This window comes from Microcaecilia unicolor, chromosome 7, assembly GCF_901765095.1.
Source record: "Microcaecilia unicolor chromosome 7, aMicUni1.1, whole genome shotgun sequence".
In the NCBI taxonomy this organism is placed as follows: Eukaryota; Metazoa; Chordata; class Amphibia; order Gymnophiona; family Siphonopidae; genus Microcaecilia; species Microcaecilia unicolor.
Window position 1 is genome coordinate 270,829,426 of NC_044037.1, and position 21,151 is coordinate 270,850,576.

Here is a 21,151-nt window from a genome sequence, read left to right on the forward strand (position 1 = left end):
TTTAACTGCAGTCCAATCTGATTTGGTAGGTGAGCTGACCCTTCTGCTCAAAATTCCTACTGCATTTGCTATATCAGCCCTGTATGTGGTAGCTAGATATAAAAGCTTACCTATGGCTGATCTATATTGGATGTTATCTGGTAAAGGTTCTCTTACTGTTTCATCCTTCAGAAAATCAGTGATCATGGGAGTGCTTACAACTTGGGCATCTTGCATACCTAAACTTTCAATAAGCTCATTTATTTTCTGCTTCTGGCTTAGAAGATAAGAACCATCATTTTGTTTCTCAATTTCTATACCAAGATAGTATGACACATTACCCAGTTCTTTTATCTCAACATTGAGGTTTAAACACTTTACAATGTCCTTGTACTCTTGCTCACTTTTGCTTGCAATGAGCAGATCATCAACAAAAGCTAAAATGTATGCATATTGTCCATTTGTGCACCTAGTGTACAAGCATTTATCTGCTTCACCTTGCTTAAATCCTAAATTTGTCAATATTTCATGCAATTTTTCATTCCAACATTCTGCACTTTGCTTTAATCCATAAAGACCTTTGTTTAATTTACACACTAGCTGTCTTTGTTTTGTATTTATGAAACCTGTTGGCTGTTCCATGTACAAGTCTTCAGTTATATCTCCGTGAAGAAATGCTGTTTTCACATCAATGTGGTTGACTTGCATGCCTTTTGAGACTGCAATGCTCAGAAGTGTTCTGATTGTCGTGTGTTTCACTACAGGTGCAAACACTTCATCAAAATCTTCTCCATATTTTTGAAGATATCCCTTTGCCACTAATCTGGCTTTATACCTTTCCACTTTTCCTTGTGCATTCCTTTTTAACTTGAATACCCATTTGCATCCTATAGCTTTCTTGCCAGGAGGTAATTTTGTAAGAATCCAAGTATTATTTTTATCCAATGCATCAATTTCTTCTTGTGCAGCTTTATGCCATTCAGCAGCTTCTTCTGCTGGCATTTTCTCAATCTCATCCCATGTTAAGGGCTCTTGAGCTTCTGCTGACTTTGTTAAGTAAGACAGTCTTGGGGGTGGAACACCTTTGTTTTCCCTGGATGAGCGTCTGACAACAGGTTGGTCTGACCTTTCTGCATCCTCTATATCTGAGAGTCCTTCTCCAATTGATTCCCCTTCTCCAACTGTACTGTCTTCTTCAATGATCCTTTCTGTGTCTGCTTCCTCTGCCTGTTCCTCGTTAGATACAGGTGAGTTACTTTCAGACATCTGCCTTGGTATGGCATTTATATACACTGGCATGTCTATTATGGTTCTAGTTTCATATTCTGGATGATAAGGCTCATCTGGGATAATCCAGCCTTTATCAACCCTTTTGTTTTCATCAAAATATGTAACATGTCTTATGCCAACAATGCCAGTTTTCAGATTCAAAATTCTATATCCTTTGTGTCCTGGAGTATAGCCAACTAAAATGCCCCTTTCTGTTGTGGAATCCAGCTTATGCCTTCTTTGCTTTGGTACATGAGCATATGCTGTACTTCCAAATGTTCTTATGTGTGACAGGTTTGGCTTCCTACCATGCCATGTCTCATGTGGTGTGCGCTCAGCGCCTTTAGTTGGCATTCTGTTTTGTAGGTACACTGCTGTGAGAATGGCTTCCCCCCATAGTCTTTTAGGGAGATTGCTATCTGACAGCATACATCTGGTCATTTCCACAAGTGACCTAAATTTTCTCTCTGCAACAGAATTTTGCTCTGGTGTATAAGCTACTGTTGTGATATGTTGAATGCCTTCTTGTTCTAGAAATGTGTGCATGCTTTGTGAAGTGAACTCACCACCATTGTCGGTCTGAAGAACCTTTGGTTTTCTTTCAAATTTATTGCTCACCATGGCTACGTATTTCTTCAGCATGTCTGTGACTTGACTTTTCTCTTTCAGCAAATAGGCCACACAATATCTAGAGAAATCATCCAAGAATATTAGCACAAATCTGTTATTTCCCAATGATGGGATATTAAACGGTCCACATAAGTCACTGTGTATTAAGTCCAGCACTTTATTACTCCTATTTCCTGTGTATGCAGGAAATGAGGGTCTCACACCTTTTTGAGTAACACAGTCTATGCATTTCTCCATTTTACCAGCATCTGCACTTATCTGAATGCCGGTGGCCAGTTGCTTACTGTAAAGATCCTGGATCACCTTACAATCACGATGTCCCAGGCGGCGATGCCAGATTTCCAGACTACATTTACCATCATTCTTCCTTACTTGCACCATATGTGAGGCTTCACCTGAAATGTTCAGCTTATAAACATCATTATGCATAAAAGCTTCAGCATACACTTCATCATTTTTAGAGATTGTGCACTTACTGTTTTCAAAATGAATCACAAATCCCTTCTTATCTAATGTAGATACACTAAGCATATTGCAAACTGCTTGGGGAATATACAAGACATCACTTACAGGAATTTCTTTAACTTCATTAGACACTTTGCATTTTAAGAATCCAATACCTTTTGCTTGGATCTTAGCAGTCCCTGCGTTTGCAGTTTTAAGAATACCTTCCTCTGGACACATTTCCTGAAAGAAATCTTTACAATTGGTTAAATGGCATGTGCTCCCCGAATCCAAAATCCAAGTACTTTCATTTGAATTATTATTTACCATAGTCAAAGATTTTTCTGCCATTAGAAAGCCCTTGTGTTTATCTTTGTCCTTCATACATTTCCTGGTTTGAAAATTCTTTAGTTCCATTGGCTTAGGTGAGCTAGAGGGAGTGTTTTGTGTTTCCTTACACCATTTAGATACATGTCCCTCCTTTCCACATGAGTAGCAAATCAGCTTGCCCTTGGGTGGAGTTTTCCCATAGCTCCGCCTTCCTCTGTTCTTTGCCAAGAAATTTGTTTCATTTCTCTCTGACTTGCTTTGAGAACACATCTCCTCAGAATCATTTATTATGCATTCCTGCCTTAGTTTTGATGTTGCCTGTTCAAAAGATTGCCCTTCAATGGCCTCATTTACAGACCTAAAAACATCAAACTTCTTTGATAGTGAGGTAAAAAGAAATGCTCTTTTCAATGCATCACACATGGGAATTCCAGAAAGTTCTAACTTTTGAAATGAAGACATAAGATGCATAATGTGATCATTACATTTACTTTTATCCCTTAATTTGGTTTCATTCAACTCTGCTAACCAAATTGGTTGCTGCTTTGCATATGTAGTTGCATACATAGTTCTCAGCTTATATAAAATGTCCTTTGGTGTATCTTTTCCCTCCACTAATATGGCTTGTTTCTCTGAGAAAGCTTCCAAAAGCATGCACTTCACATAATAGTTTGCATTGTCCCATTCAGCCATATTTTCAGCTGTTCTGTCTTGGTCTAAGCATATATTTAATCTTTTTGCTCGAAGGAGACATATGAATCTTAGTTCCCATTGCTGATAATTAAACTCAGTTAATTTAGGCACCTTGAGAGAATAGAACAATGGTGAATTTCTTCCCTCAGCCATTTTCTTAGCCTTCTGTCTGCTGTGTGGGGGGAGAGAGAGACAGACTGAATCTTTCCTTTAAAACTTAAGAGAAAAATGTGGCCTTTTTTTCTGCCTGGTAATATTTCTCTTCTTTTTCAATTCCTGGCCCTGGGCCCATAACCCTTTTGTTGGATTATTTGTAGTAAATAATTAGCAGATTTTAGTATACACAGCTTCAGCTTTAGAAATGTTAATTTCTTTCTTCATCTCTCTCTCATTCACCCCTGAATAATTCACTGCTGAGTCACTTTAAAGTTGAAGTAACAAAACATCTGTTTACTCACAGTTTGTAGTTAGATTATAATCAGACAGGCTTATATATACATATTACTATACATTTGTATTATCAGCTCCTTCCATGTGCTTAGATGGTAATGGATGCTCACACCACCATAGATCCTCTCAGGTTAGGAGAGATCATGAGCTCCATGTGCTCCATGTGCTGCATGTGCTGTGTCTGCTGTGTCTACCCCCCACAGGAAGTTGCATAGCTGTGTGACCTCTCTAAGTAATTTACATCAGAGGTCACAGAGTAATCACAGAGAAATAATAGGTGACAGGCAATGCATGTAAAATACAATTACATTCCAACAAGAACATACATAAGAGTAGCCATATTAAGTCAGTCCAATGGTCCATCTAGCCCAGTATCCTGTTTTCGAAACAGTGGCCAAGCCAGGTCACAAGTACCTGGCAGAAACTCAAATCGTGGCAACACTCCATACTACAAATCCCAGGGCAAGCAGTTGCTTCCTATGTCTGTCTCAATAGCAGACCATGGACCTTTCCTCCAGGAATTTGTCCAAACCTTTATTAAACCCAGATACGATAACCGCTGGTACCACATTCTCTGGCAACTGATCCGATGCAAGAGTAGTGGGTTCCATAGGAAAATCTTCAGCCTTACACCCCCACCCCCTCAATTAACCTTCAGACCTCTAGCCTGTGGCTCCCTTCCCCAAGACTTTGATAACTGAACTCAAAAATCACACAAATGCTATGAAATGCAGGTTATAGTAGATATATGGACTGATGGTTTTTTGAGTTTGTGGGCTGTCAGGACCTTTGTATTGCATTGACTGCCACTGTTAATGCTGCGCCCAAGCAGCTGGTGCCCTAGGCGGCTGTCTTGACTTGACTAATAGCTGGGCTGGCCCTGCATATAAATAGTGATTCTGGAAAAATGCTACTTGTGTATGAATGCAGGCAGCAAACATAGATATGAAGGGGTTTTGGATGTGGTTGGGTGGAACTTATAGAGCAGCCTTAGAACCAGAGGGTGCTTGGTTTAAATTCCACTGCCCCACATTGTGATCTTGGACAGTTCACTTAATCCTCCATTGCATCGGATTGTACTATTGTTGCTTATTAATTATTGTACGCCACATTGAGCCTGCCTATGGGTGGGAATACTGTGGGATATAAATGTCATAAATAAATAAATAATCCTCCATTGCATCGGATTGTGAGCCCTCCAGGATCAGAAAATACATACTCATAAGTACATAAGAACATACAAATAGCCATAGAGGGGCATAATCGAACGCCCATCTCCATGGGCGTCTACCTCTGAGAACGGGTACGTGAAGGGGCGGGACAAACCGTATTTTGAAAAAAAATGGGCGTCCATCTTTTTTCCGATAATACGGTTTGTGCCAGCCAAATGCATCGGATTTGTGCGGATTTGAGCTGGGCGGTTTCATTTTTCAGCGATAATGGAAACCGAAGGCGCCCAGCTCAAAACCAACAAATCCAAGGTATTGGGTCGTGGGAAGGGCCAGGATTCGTAGTGCACTGGTCCCCTTCACATGCCAGGACACCAACCGGGCACCCTAGGGGGCACTTGTAACAATTAAAAAAAAGGTTAACTACCTCTGAAGTCCATAACTGCCTTCCCTTGGGTGCTGAGCCCCCAAATCCCCCCCAAAACCCACTGCCCACAACTCTACACCATTACCATAGCACTTATGGCTGAAGAGGGGCACCTAGATGTGGGTATAGTGGGTTTTGGGGGCGGTTTGGAGGGCTCCCATTTACCACCACAAGTGTAACAGGTAGGGGGGATGGGCCTGGGTCCACCTAGCTGAAGTCCACTGCACCCATTAACAATTGCTCCAGGGACCTACATACTGCTGTGATAGAGCTGGGTATGACATTTGAGGCTGGCATACAGGCTGGAAAAAAAGTTTTTAAAGTTGTTTTTTTTGGGTGGGAGGGGCTTAGTGACCGCTGGGGGAGTCAGGGGTGGTCATCTCTGATTCCCTCCGGTGGTCATCTGGTCATTTAGGGCACTTTTTTGGGACTTGTTCGTGAAAAAAAGGGTCCAAAAAAAGTGACCCAAATTCACGCTAAAAATGCCTTTCTTTTTTCGATTATCAGCCGAGGACGGCCATCTCTCCTCGGCCGATAAACATGCCCCAGTCCCGCCTTCACCACGCCTCTGACACGCCCCCATCAACTTTGGCCATTTCCGCGACAGATTGCAGTTGAAGACGCCCAAAATTGGCTTTCGATTATACCGATTTGGGCGCCCACGGGAGAAAGATGCCCATCTCCCAATTTGGGTCGAAATATGGGCATCTTTCTCTTTCAAAAATAAGGTGGATACTGGGTCAGACCAACGGTCCATCTAGCTCAGTATCCTGTTTCCAATAGTGGCTAATCCAGGCAGGGGTGTGCTGGTAAATTTTTAACAACAGGCTCTTTCTCCGGACGTAGCCAACTCTGCAGTTGGAAGGGCAAGGGGTGGCCGGGGGCGGGGAGGAGCGACACTTGCCTCTCTCTCCTCCCTCCCTTCCTTCGTGGGGGCTTGCTAGGCATACCTTTGCTGGCAGCCAATAAATGGACTGCCACCACTCCCAACATCTTTCTCTGAGCAGCGTGCTGGAACTTCTTTCACATGCTCGAGAAGTCCCAGCCTGCTGTCCAGAGCTGGAAACAAGGAGCGGGGAGCAGCAGTAGTCTATTTACTTGGCTGGCAGGGCTCAGCATCCCCACCAGCAAAGTAAAAGATAATTCAGCAGGGGGCCCAAGCCCACATTTTGGGAGCCAGTTGTTAAAGTAGCCATGGAGGGCCCTACTTTAACAACCGGCTCCCAAAATTCTGAAAAACTTAACAACCGGCTCTTGCGAGCCTGTGAGAGCCTGCTCCAGCACACCACTGAATCCAGGTCACAAGTACCTGGCAGAAACCCAGTTAGTAGCAACATCCCATGCTACCAATCCCAGGGCAAGCAGTGACTTACTCACATCTATCTTTTTCTATTATTATTCCTCACATCTATATTTTTTCTGTTATTATTTTTATTATTTCTATTATTATTATTATTATTATCATTTCCCCTTACGTTCCCGCCCGTAACCTCCGCTCACAGGACAAATCCCTCCTCTCAGTACCCTTCTCCACCACCGCCAACTCCAGGCTCCGCTCATTCTGCCTTGCCTCACCCTATGCTTGGAATCAACTTCCTGAGCCCTTACGCCAAGCCCCCTCCCTACCCATCTTCAAATCCTTGCTCAAAGCCCACCTCTTCAATGTTGCTTTCGGCACCTAACCTTTATACCTTTCAGGAAGTCTAGACTGCCCCTATTTGACTGACTGTACATTTGTCCTTTAGATTGTAAGCTCCTTTGAGCAGGGACTGTCCTTCTATGTTAAATTGTACAGCGCTGCGTAACCCTAGTAGCGCTTTAGAAATGTCAAATAGTAGTAGTCTTAGTAGTTTTCCCTCCTACCCGTTTCTCTGTGGTTATATATCTTTCTTTCACTTTCCTTTTGTCTTTATTAGACTGTAAGCCGCTCAGACACCTGTTTGATGGGTGGGATAGTAAATCTTTAAATAAACTTGAATAACAGACTATGGACTTTTCCTCCTGGAACTTGTCCAAACCTTTTTTAAAACCAGATACTCAATCTGAATGTACACTGCTTCAATAGCTTTAGGGCTTGTAAGTAGTATGTAAGAAATTAAATAAAAGTACATGAGTAAATAAAAGGTAACAACAGTGCACTTATACTTAAAAAAAAATCCCTATTGGTATTTACACCTGCCCTGAGCCACACATATTATTATTATTATTAGCATTTGTATAGTGCTACCAGACGCACACAGCGCTGAACACCTGATACAAAGAGACAGTCCCTGCTCAAAAGAGCTTACAATCTAAATAATACAGACAGACAAGACAGTTACGGGTGAGGGAAGTAATGGGAGCTAAAAAGCAGCAGTGAAAAGGTGGGTTTTCAGCATAGATTTGAAAACAGGTAGAGATGGAGCTAGACGTATAGGTCCAGGAAGTCTATTCCATATTCCATATCTATTCCATATCTGTCAGCTAGTTGGACCTAGGATTTAGAGGAGTGAATGAGGGAGGGGGGGAATGTTGCGTCCATTTCTGAGGTTCTAAACCGCCTCAAAAAACAAATCAAATTTGAATGTTGCAGCTTGTTTCCTTAATTGGCTCTCCCTGTATGCGAAGTTTTGCAAAATTTGGGATCCTTTTCCTAAGCCGCGGTAAAAAGTGGCTTTGCGATAGTGTAGGTGCAGGTTTTGGGCGCACGCAGAAATATTTTTCAACGTACGTACCAAAAATGCCCCTTTTTCCCCCACGAAAATGGACGTACGGCAAAATCAAAATTGCCACGCGTCCATTTTAGGTGTCTGACCTTACCGCCATCCATAGACCTAGCGGTAAAGAATCTGCGCGGTAAGGCCCTACGTGCGTCAGATGCCACTTGGTGTGTGTCCGCTAGACGCGTCCGAAAATAAAAAAAAATACTTTCCAGATGCGCATAGTGGACGCGTGCCAAAAATGAAATTACTGCAAGAGGCACGCGGTAAGTTCGTTTTGGCGCACGTTGGGTGCGCGTAGAGCCTAACGCGGCTGAGTAAAAGGGGCCTTTTGTTACTTAAGTGACACTTCCGCGTGACGGTAGCAAATCTGTTGCTTATGCTTGCAGGTGCCACTCTTTACATTTGCAGAACCCCGAATGATGCCACTCATTTGAATGGGTTGCTTACAAAATGGCTAGGCCTGCTGTATATATTTTTCCATATTTTTATAATTATTTTGCAAAAGGCTCCATATTCAATCAAGCTTTTTGTTGAATATGTTGAAAATATCCTGACTTGGTCTTACTTTTTTTTAACCTGGATACCTCATACCAAATTGGACTGGGAAAGACAGAAGGGAGAGATTGAAGAGCCATTCTGGGAGAGAGAGAGAGTCCAGAGGTTTAGTTCAGAAGTTTCATATAGGGGAACCAGAAAGATGCGATCAAAGAACTGCAGGGGGAAGAATTTTACCTCACCAAAAAATGTGCCACCCTAAGCACAGACCGATTTGACCTGTGTGGGTGAATCCAGGCCTGGGAGGAAATGCAGTTGTTTCCAAAGCAAGTAGAAATGTAAATTGAAGCAAAGACAAGTAATTAAATAAAAATCCAAATTCAAATATAGTGCATTTCATGGAAGTTAATATTCTGTCCTGAAGAACAGAAAGGCTAAAACATAGGAATTTGTCTTTAATTCAGAACCTTAACAACCAGCAAATTTAACTCTAGGATGGTACTTGTTCTATAAACTATAAATATCTTTTATTTACCAGTGTAGTTTATAGAGTGGGAGTAAAACCTGGGATATTTCAAACAAATTAGGGGCATTACTTTGGAGTGAATGACCTGTGTTTCAGCCATTATGCTTGCTGAGAATCAGATGCTCCAGTTCAAACCCCAGGGCCAACATATATTTCCTGTGAAGAAGGGATTCATATACCACAAAAGGCCAAATCAGCCAAGCCATTTGGCTGATTCAGCTGTTTTCTACACATAAATCCCCTTTATGCTGGAAGTTTGCACCACCCCTGGGGTTTGAATCCAGTCCACACTGTACAGTCTGTTTGGCATTATAGCATAGGGCAGCTTATCATCTTGAAAGCAAGAGTTATGATCTTACAATGCAAAGTTCATTATACTTCCAACAGTATAAGCATGCAACCCAGCACATCTAGAAGCTTAACAAAACTGAAGTGGAGCAGCAAGGACTATCCAGCACTCTAATTGCACTCTCCTTTGCTTAAACTCATGTCAACATAATCACTCAGCAAACCAAAATGCAAAGGGCCCAGTGTTCAAAGCCATTTAAATGGCCAGGAGAGGCCAGTTAATGCCAGTTAGTGCCAGTTAGAGACCAGTCAGTGTCGCTTAATACCCTGTTAACCAGCTATCCCCTAACTGGCTAGGGGGCCCTTTTATGAAGACACGTAAGGCCCTTCGCATGTCCAGAATACGCCAAATCAGCATTACTGCCCAGCTACCACATGCCCTGGGCGGTAATTCTGAATTTGGTGCGCATCAAAAACACACGGTAGAAAATATTTTCTACCGCATGACGCATGTAGCGGACACGCACCAAAATTGAAATTACCACAAGGGCCACGAAGTAACTGAGCGGTAACTCAAATTTGGCATGCATTGGGCATGCGTAGGCGCCTACGTGGCTTAGTAAAAGGGCCCCTTAGTCTAATTTTGTTTTGTCATTTTATGTTTTTTAGCCAATATTATCTTAATTGTAAACAGCCTTGATATATCATTTTTATGTGAAAAGCAGTATATTAAATTTTATGAAAATAAATAACTATTATACTCTGCCCCAGACACTACATCCATTTCCCTACTCTTTGCCAGCCCTAACCCCCTTCAAACCTACCCTGATCTACTTAGGGTGCAGATAGTCCCTGGCACTGTTGTTGTTCAGCAGTGGTCCATCTCTGCTACTGCTCATGATGGTGCCAGGTTTGTGTGGGGGGATTTGGATTAAATGGTAGGGGGCAGAAGGGGCTCAAGACTGAATTGGGAGTAGAGGGAGGTTGGGATTGAATGGGGATTCGGGTGTCAGCATTATGAACATCGGTATTGCTATTGCCACAACAAGTGCTGTGAAATGGGTGTCTCTGTGCCCTGCTGTTTCCTCGTCCACAGTTTGGGCATATTTCTTTCTGAAATGGACATTCCTGCTGTACATAGTGGCACAGAGATATCCGTGTCTCCATGGGGGTCTTTTACTAAGGTGTGGTAGTGTTTTTAGCTCACGGTAGAAAATCAGCTGGCAGGAAACACTGAGATACCTATTATATTTTTAGAACAGTTAATAGGATTCTGTTCTAAAATACTAGTGAAACTTCGGACATCCTGGCTTGGATGTTTAAATTGCAATTTAGAAACTTAGTGAGATCCACTTCACTAATGGTACGAGACTGCTCAATTACTGAAAAGTGAAGGAAAACGCAACACTTTCAATAAAAGAAGGAAAAGAAATCCCATAATACTGTGGCAATAAACATTACAGCACACCGCTCTTTTTTGCCTACAGCGAAAAAGTAATCATGGATCAAAAACCTCCTCAAAAAAGTTTTGCAAAATGATTATTCACTTAATCAAGCACTACTCAGCAAAAACACATCACTGAATATTGAGAATTAAATAATCTGAGTAGTGCAGCGTTTGTGTGATGCATGGCTCCACCCAGCTGTATAGCTCAAAACAGTGTGGTCCCGATGGACCCATTTCGCATTAGCTTCATCAGGAAACCCACTGGTGACGGCACTGATATCTAGCCTGCTGGAGAGTAGTGCTCCCCTGTCGATCACAAGTGTTCCAATTTCAACATTCTTTCTAAAATGCTGCTCCATGTTTCTTTTTAAAAAATTTATTCACAATAATATGAACTCCTACATCTTACAAAATTCACAACTTATTAGTATTATTATTGTAACCCATATATAAATTGGGTTTGATAGAGAGTAATTTGCCTGTTAGTGAAGCTGGCATTTTGATCTGTGTGATTTTCCTGTCAGTACTTGTGCAGGCTGTCAGTAAATATATCGATTTGTCTTCTGCATGGCAACTGCGGCTGTGAAGAAGGGGGAAGAGTTTTCTGAGGAGGGAAATATCAGTGTGTGTTTCCGTGGCTTAGGGTTGAAGTTGTGCGATGTCTGTCAGAGCGAGCAGATCACAGATGACAGCAGGATGAAGGATTTTGAGAGTTAGTTCTGTGATCTCTGTCAGTGTAAATAGATGACAGATGTCAGGGGTGTGAGAGTTTTGCAGATAGTTGTGAGTGGTTTCAAAAGAGGACATAGCTTAGTGAGGACAGAAAGCAGTGAGAGATTTTACAGAGTTGAACTCACTGAGGTTTTGTAGTAGTTCATGTGGGGAAGGGAAGGGAGTGGAGGAGTGGCCTAGTGGTTAGAGTGGTGGACTTTGGTTCTGGGGAACTGGGTTTGATTCCCACTGCAGGCACAGGCAGCTCCTTGTGACTCCATTGCCCCAGGTACAAATAAGTACCTGTATATAATATGTAAGCCACATTGAACCTGCTATGAGTGGGAAAGCGCAGGGTACAAATGTAATAAAAAAAATCCACCCTTTAATATTCTTTCTCCTTGAATGGAGGCACCAAGTTGCCAAATATATCAAAACTAGCCGTTGAGCCCGTGAAAACAGAGAGGGAAGTCTCTACTGGCATGCTGCAGATGTCGGAACCGCTCCCCCTCCCCTCCCCCCCATTCCAAAAGGGGGGGTTTCCGAGCCCCCCCCCCCCCCGGAGCCGCCGCCGCCCCTCCACCCGGCCCGAGCAGCACTGTAAACTTACATCAGCACGCAGCAGCAGGCACATCAGCAAACCTGCCGTCGGGGCGGGCTTCCTTCTCTAGCCTGTGTCCCGCCCTCGTGTGACGTAACGTCGGCAAGGGCGGGACAAAGGCAGAGAAGGAAGCCTGATGGCAGCTTTGCTGATGTGCCTGCTGCTGCGTGGTGATGTAAGTTCACAGTGCTCAGGCCAGATGGAGGGGCGGCGGCGACTCCGGGGGAGGGGGAGCGGTTCCGACGTCTGCAGCATGCCAGTAGAGACTTCCCTCTCTGTCCCGCCCCCATCATCATGTATTGAAGCGAGGGCGGGGTAGAGAGGGAAGTCTCTACTGCGCATTTGCGAGTGAGTACGGTCACTCGCCATTTATATGTTTGATATGTGTAAGAGGGAGGCAGAGCTGGCCCAGGTGTGTCTGTCAGGTGAGCCCCCCCCAAGGAACACTCTTGAGGGGGTGTTACATCATCATCATTATTATTATTAGATTCTTGATATACCACCTTTTTGGCGATACAACCAAAGTGGTTTCCATATTATATTACAGGTACATTTGGTGCTATCATTAGCACTGCTGCATAAAAAACATTGCTGACTGTAAATTTTCTCTCTGCAACTTGTCTAATTCTTTTTGTTTTTTTTTGTTTTTTTGTTTTAGTCATCTACAAATTGGGATAAAAGAATTAGCATTGCCTCCTCAGCCCACAGCAACCTCTCTAGTCCTATAGATGAACTACCTCCTACCCGCATCAAAGAAAACCATATTTTGGAAGGGCTAAAGAAGTTACAGGAAAGAAAAGGCTTACTGGAACCACCTACGCTTAAATCGAAATGGGGTTACAAGGATTGTATGGACTCCAATGAAGGAATATACTCTCCGGGAATTAAATACAGTAGCCATAACGAGCACTCTCATTGTAAACCAAAAGAAATGAGTGGCTTCTGCCCTGAGCACAGGAAAACTTTCATTTACGATTCAGATTCCCATGATGATGCGGACGACGAGTCCTCAGTATTAGCCGTGCTGCATGAGGTACAGAGCAAGGACTGTCGAATGTATTGTAAGAAATTAACTCACAGTATTTCAGACAGTCTGTTTGAATGGGAACCTAATGGGAAACATTCACTAAAAAAGGTTTCATACTTTAATTCAAAGGAAAAACCTGAGAAACTGACTAGTTTTGTGGATGGCTTTCAGTCAGAGGTAAAAATGTCTGCAACTACCAAGGGGCCTGTGTTGCGGACAGAGAAAAGCCCTGCCAGCAGGGGGTGTAAAGACCTGAATATACAACTCTCAGACACTGATGACAATGACATTCTGGATGAACTACACATAGGAAGCAGCGATGAGAAAAGGCCTTCAGATTTATCTCTATTTACTGAGGATAATAATAGAAAGGACGCTGGCAGGCTTATCGGTATCAAAAAGTGTAAAATCCTATTCACTAATAAAGAGGAGAAACAAGTACCCACTAACTCAGATACTAGGTCAAAGACATTTAATTTCATTAAACAACAAAAAGTCATTAAAAAGACTTCTTCTGAAGAATGTGTCACTGTTATATTTGATGCAGAGGATGGAGAACCGATTGAATTCAGCTCTCATCAGACTGGAGTTGTCAGCCTTACTAGAAATGGAATTTCATTAAACCAACAGCAAACTAGGCCCAGTATAGAATGTGCTGATCTTCTTCCTCGTGGAGTAAATAATATTCAGAAACTAGCTGATTTGAAAAACGATGTTGTTGTAGAGATGGACAAAGATGAACATGACGAACTAACTAGTCAGGACTCCATAAAGTATAAAAACAGTATTATATCTACTGAATCTTCAAACTCTACCAGGCCAGTATTACAAAGTTCACAGAAGCTGATAAAATCACCCTGTAGTATATCGTGCAAGACTAGCTCTTTATCATGCTCATCTGCAGGAAAGAGTCAAAGGCATAACTTGACTAAAATACCTAGCAAAGGAACGTTTTTGTCTCCGAAATCTCAAACAAATAGTGACATCACAAGTATAACCTCCTCAACCAGCCAACCAGTACTAGAAACATCACCATCATCGCCTCCAGTAAAGCTTTCAAGATTCTTAAAGACACCAGGCCCACTTTGCAGTCTAGACTTAAAACCAAATTTGAACATCCCAAAATATTCTGTACAACTTCCCACTAACTCTAAAATTCCAGCAAGAAATGAATGGCTAAATAATTCAGGCAGTCAAGTTCCTGGATTTTCATTATCACCATGCAGTGCTATAGAGCCCAGTGACTATGGGGAATCTCCAACAAAGGATACTTACTACGACGGAGGGTCAAAAGGCGTCCACCCAACATCACCACCAACTCCTCCAGGCAGATCAGCATCATTGTTGATAAGGCCAAATTATGAACCTTCTCCATCTCTATCCATAAGCCCGGGTTCTACTTTTTCCAGTGAATTAACAAAAAATGCTTCTAAATTGTCACCCTTAAAAAGTTTTGCAAATCCAGCTGCTTTTCATAATCAGCCTAATAATGAAAAGCAAGTAAGAAAAGAGTATGATGTTCCTGCAGTTGACTTAACTCACTCTAATGCAGACATTATTGCACAAAACAAGTTCATACCTCATCAATCCCAAAGCTCTCTGGACATTTGCCAAGGTTCCTCAAAAGTTGTTCCAAAAAAATTTTCTGCAAAATCCTGTCGTCTCTCTTTACACTGTAAGAATCAGGATATGGCAGAATTGGAATCAAGAAGGACTAAGAAAATTTCTGCCTTAGGCTTTTTGCCACTAGAGAGTTCTGAAAAAAGTGCATTCTCCAACAAAAAGGGACAGTCTAATAACAATGGAATGCTCCAACAGCGTAGATCACCAGGTAATTTGCCCACGTCGCCACAGTATCACATAAGCAGTAGCAATGAGCCTTTAATTTCTCAGGTTAATAGTTCAGAGTCACCTTCAACCTCTTGCACATCTGAGACGGCAAATAGTTTCCAAAATCCTCAGGAAAAGGTGTTAAAAACTCGCCTCCCTGTTGGATTAAAAGTACTTGTGAAATCTCCACAACTGCTGAGGAAAAGTTCTACCATACCAGGGAAACAAGAAAAAGACAGTATAAATGCAGCTTCAAAAGAGAATGTGACTTTTATTAAGCCCAAGCAAGATGAATCCATGTTTCAAACAACCGATATAACAAAGGATGATAATGAAATAAAAAATAGTGTAACTATTGAAGCAAAAGTTGATCCGTCATCTCCACATTCAATAGAAAGTAGTTATATCACGGCAGATAGAGGAGATGAAATGGAAGGCAAGTTGGGCAAGAGATGTGTTTCTTCTAGTAATAAGACATACCAAAAACCTGCTCTTGGCATGAATGGAGCCAAGGCACGTGGTCAGAGTTTTAGCATTCATGCCGGAGAGAAATCAACTAGCTCTGTGTCTGAAGGCCCTGGGAAAGTGCGTACTCAGATTATTACAAACACTGCAGACAGGGGAAACTCTTTAACAAGACAAAACTTAAGTACGACTATCGAAAGCCCTTCAACTTCTTCAAAAGTGATAGAGCATTCCTTCTCTGGGCAGGGGTCTCATGGGAGTATGAGCAGTTCCGGAAGCCAGCATGGCAGTCCAAGTAAATTACCTTGTGGAACACCACCAAAAGTAGACTTTTTTCATAGCATTTCAAAGTGTGAGGTAAAAGAATGGCAGAAAGACGCATGTGACACATCTGTTAACAATAAGCAAAGCACTGAAAAATCAAAACAACAGTTACATAATGAACCAAGGGTGATTCAAAGTGACATGAATTTGGAATCTTCACCAAAGTGTTTGTCACCACAAAGATTTCAAAATGTGGAGAAATTACGAAGCCCTTCAAAACTTGAAGCAAAAATGTCACAAAGGCAAGACAACATCAAATCGTCTGAGATGGCAGGTGATTTAAATGCAACTCTTCTGCACTCTACAATAGAAGAAAAAGTCATGTTGGGTATCCAAGAGAATGTGCAGAAGGGCCAAGGGCAAACCAAATCTCCAAGCCCTGAAACCAAGCAGAGAACTGGGCCTTCTATTGCAAATTGGTTTGGATTTCGGAAAAGTAAATTACCTGCCTTGAACAGCAAAAAGACTGAGATTTCTAAACCTAAAATGGAAAAACCGGAGACTAAGTCTAGTTCGGGGTTTGGAAATAAGCAGGCCAAAGTTGACAAAAAAAAAGACAAAAAGAAAAATGAACACTGTGAAGTGGAAAATGAGCTTAGTGAAACAATGGAAAGTGATGATACTCTAGACAGTGTCGTAAAAGACAAAGAGAATGCGAGGACTTCCCAAGTAATGCCCAACCAAATGCATTTGGAGCAGAAGAATGGATCCGCAAATGCCAACTTCTCAGAAAAAGACACTTTCATGAAAGAGCTCTTGAACAGGTAACTAACTACCTGGTGGAATAACTTAAAGTGGAACATCCTTTAAAATCAGTGAATAAGAAAAAAAGATATCATTCTTTTAATTGCACATCCTTTCCCAAGCATCATGTAAGTCAGTGACCAAACTTTTTTTTCCAGGCCTTGATCACTGAGTAACATATACTTCATTATTTAAAGTTGTGTTTTTCGTGAATTGAAGGACCATTAATTAAGCTATGTTACCTCTTAATGCAACTAATAATACATGCTAACAGTTATGGTGGGTACTATGTTAACAGTTAAGAAGGCGTCTTCACTATAATAGCAAGTTATCTTTTGTGTTAACAGCTAACACAAAAACAGATGGAGAAGAGAGGAGGAATGAGTAGGGGACTGCACCTTATAGTTAATACAGAAGAAGTTACCTCATCTTAACTGTTAACATGCAGATAATGCGGTTCAGTAAACACTGCATTAATAGGTGTAGCTCACTGCATGATGGGGTCCTTTTACTCAGCCGTGGTAAAAAATGGGCACATGTTTTTGGCATCGCACTGGGCCATTTCTTACCATGGCTAAGAAAAAGGCTTTTTTAATGGCGGTAGTATATGGCAGTGCACTAAAATTAAAAGTAGGGCGTGGCTATTTACCGCCTGAGCCCTTATTGCCACCCATTGACATTGCGGTAAGGGCTTATGCGCTACCCACGTGGTACTCATGCAGCACACGCCAATGTGGCCATGCTGCTGATTATCGCCAGTAATGCCCCCCTGTAGTAGAAAGTAGAAACATATTTTCTACAGCAGAAAACTGCGCGTGCCAACTTTGAAATTACCGCCGGATGGACACGCTACCCGGGCAGTAGTGTTGATTTGGTTTGTGCTACATGCACTGTAGCCCTACCGCCTCTTTGTAAAAGGGCCCCTGTATTACCTGCTATGCTGTTAACTCATGGTAATGATATTGGATTTATTGAATGGGAAATTACTGGGAACATCTCCCAACAGGTAACACAGAGATTTGAAGTTACCACTCCTTGATTTTAGAAGCTAATCTTTGTTAATTGCAAAATCATTAGAGACACATACTGTAAGTACATAAGTACATAAGTAGTGCCATACTGGGAAAGACCAAAGGTCCATCTAGCCCAGCATCCTGTCACCGACAGTGGCCAATCCAGGTCAAGGGCACCTGGCACGCTCCCCAAACGTAAAAACATTCCAGACAAGTTATACCTAAAAATGCGGAATTTTTCCAAGTCCATTTAATAGCGGTCTATGGACCTTTCGTGTGTAACCTTTTATAATCAAATGGCTGAACACAGAAATTAATAAGTACTAAGCCTTAGCAAATAATGGAAATGTAGCCTTCAGTAGAACCCATGAATGCATTTGTGTGGCAGAAGCTTAGCCACAGTTAGGCTGAGCTGGCCTGAGCCCTTCCGCTTCAACCTCTGACCAACTCAGCAGCCGGCACATCGTTTGTGCAGCTGATGGGGATCTCAAAGTCCCACCTGCTGAAGAAATCCAATGCCTGCCCTATGTCAGCTGTCTAGTGCAGTGGAAAAGCGCAGCAGTCAGTGGCATCATAAGCGTTTTCAGTTCACGTGAATGCACTTGCCATGAGAACTGAGCATGCACATAGAGCCAGCGTCAGTGGCTTAATGTTCCACTGCTGAGTACTTGGCACGAGAAGTGAGCATGCTCACAGAGCCACCGTCAGTGGCATAATGTTCCGCTGCTGTGCACCTGCCACAACAACTGAGCATGCTCAGACAGACAGCGTTGTGGCTTAATGTTCCGCTGCTGCTGTGTACTGTGCTTTTTCACTGCCCTTGCATCTGGATTTTTCAGCTGGCAGAGCTTGAGGATCCACTCAGTTTAAAGTATTTTGCAGTTTTTGGTGTGTGTTTGGGGGGGGAGGGGAGGATGGTGCGGGGCAGAGGGAATGGAAAGGGAAAACAAGGGGAGGCATCAGAAATGGGGTGGCCAGTGGCCTCCATGCTAACTTCCCCCTCCCTACTGGTATGTGGCACAAAATACAAAGCACTTAGATCATTTTCTTTGATTTCTGTGTGCACCCTACTAAACTGTGTTCACATTTCTGTGTTGAAGTTTTGCAAGCACATCCCAAACCTGTAAAAACAGTTATGCATTCAATCAACTTAGTCATCAATACCAGCTAAGTAATCGGTAAATAGAGTTCATTCCGTTTCGCAAGAGGAAAGACAACCAGGTAGCGCCCTAGTAAGCTGGAAAAGTAATTCCATTTATAGTTGCCTCTCCATTAGGCCATAAGGACACAACAGTGCTTATACTCTGTTTCCCAGTTTGCCTTACAGCAATCCCAGCTATAAAAAATAAATCATTATATCTGCTAGACTAAATTGATATATTGCCTGAAATTGCAAGTGGCATATTTGATCAAAGCTAGTTAAAAACATTTATCACTCATAGGTCTACAGATGGAGAGGTACAAAGAGGTTACTTTAGGCATTAAAGGAAAAGGAAAGCTAGAATGATTGAAGAAGGGCAATGTAATTTATCAGAGGAATCACTTTCTACCTGCAGAGTTGATAAGAAAGCAGCTCAGCAGACAGAAAGTGGATCAAATAATGTTTCCTGCAGGAGTGTGTCGAAGGGCAGTTCCCAGGGCTCCTTTCTTCCCAGCAGCAATATCTGCACTCAAGGAAACCGCAAGAAAAACAGCAAACTGAAAGCTGATATGGAAATGCAGAATGAGACCTTGGTAAGTTTTTTTTTTTTCTACACTAAGGCATTGTTACTGGTGTTCGGATTCCGATGTTGGTTCTTGATTTTCTTGAGAGTCACAAGAGACATGCTCTGATAGGATAAGCTGGGGGTTTAAGCTCTTAAAAACACCTTATTAATAAGAATGATGATAAATGTACTAAAGGCAAGGTCATTTTACAACACAAAACATAGAGCTTCTTTTTGCTCAGTATGTCTGTTTGCTTTACATGGATCAGGACGCCCCAGCAGAGTTCTAGACAATCTGTTGTTTCCATTTTTTCTGAAAAGTTTTTGGGATAATATTTTTCTTAGCAGTCCACAAGGAGAAACTTACAGGAAGGTGTGGAACCACGTTTGAAGAAGCTTGTCAAAGTTATACCTTCTGGTTCTTGTGGTATCACAGTTTGTTTGGTTTTTTTTGTTTTTGTTAACTTGGGATTTAAATATTGAATATCATGCACAGAAAGGAAAAAGACTATTTTGAACTGTATCATCTGTATAGGAAAAGTGTGAAGGTTTAATTATATCTGGGCAGTGGCTGTTCTCCACAAATGCTTTCTTAAATTTTTCCTCTGGCTGTACACAAGTTAAACATACTTTTACGTGTTATGTTAACACTGTTTACACAGACTGCTTTGATCACAGTGTGTTATTTCTTTATCTTTTTTATTTTTCAAATTAACTCAAACCACCAATATTTGGTAAGCTTTATAAAAAGGAATAGTTACCCTTTAAGAGCTGCAGAATATTTGTTAATATTTGTGAAATTGAAATTGTAATATGTTTTAGAGTTCTTAATATTGCATCCAATAGATTCTCTACTGCTGTTTGAAATGTTTCAAGTGTCGTAGAGATCCAATATGTAGAGACAAAGAAACAGTCATATTTTAAGGCAATTAATATATTTCCCCTGCAAATGCTTAGTGCAAGGTCATTGAAATTCTGAAATATTATATGCAGAAAAAAAAAGGCTTAAAAAAGCATTATGTTTTTTCTTTCCTTGTACTCATCGCATTGTTGAAAATGTAGATGTCCCCTGCATTACAAAACCCCAAATTATAAGCATATCTAAGACTGACCTTCTAGTGTCACTGAAAGGAGAGAGAGAATGAAAGTCGGGAAATGTGCAATATGCAGGAAATTCAATCCACCTGATCTAAAACTTTGATAGTAAAGCGGTGTCCCCTTATCAGAGTCACTCAATTTAACTGTGTCCCATTTAATACGGCCCTGACAGCTTAGGGTACATCTTTACTGCTCAGAAATAACAAAGACATCCTACACTCCGCTACAGTGATTCCACTTTCTACAGATACAGTCATTTGCTAAGCTGTTTCCCTTCCTTTTGGCAAAAAAAAAAAAAGAGAGAGAGACTCTGCTAATTTAGCAATAGTAGATACCCTTTAGTATATTTTCAACAAAATTTGATTGGTGACAAATTTGATTGCACGCACGTTAGGTGAAAGCAGCTTTTAATTCTGGGTCGCTCCTAAAGAAGAGGAAGGAAATATTTGGTTTCCAAACACTGCTAAAGGAGACTTAAACAAAAAAGTCTTTTGTGCAAATGATTTTGCTACGGTAAAGCAAATGTTGTTTCTTTTTGTTGTCGTTCCTCGTTCCGTAGTACAGCTATTTCCTGAAAATAAAAGTGCTGGTAGAAATGAAACTGGTCTAAACGTAGACAATAAAGTTTTATTTATTTAATGAAATCGATGTGTTTGCCGTGGTGGTCAGCTCAGATATTCAGAATATAATACGTAAGCAAAGAAAGATGTAGAGGATGCTTTTTTTTTATGGTGCTAACTTGTTTGACAGGTTCCAAAAGCTGTGATCCTTTTATCAATCCCA

General features: G+C 41.6%; 1 protein-coding gene across 1 annotated transcript in view; it reads left to right on the forward strand.

The window, feature by feature from the left end:
* Nucleotides 1-21,151, forward strand: part of LOC115475131 (nck-associated protein 5-like) — a 173,806-nt gene that overhangs the window by 9,752 nt on the left and 142,903 nt on the right. The window contains 2 exon segments of the mRNA XM_030210870.1: nucleotides 12,820-16,571; nucleotides 19,121-19,298. Coding sequence (XP_030066730.1) covers nucleotides 12,820-16,571; nucleotides 19,121-19,298 — 3,930 coding nt within the window.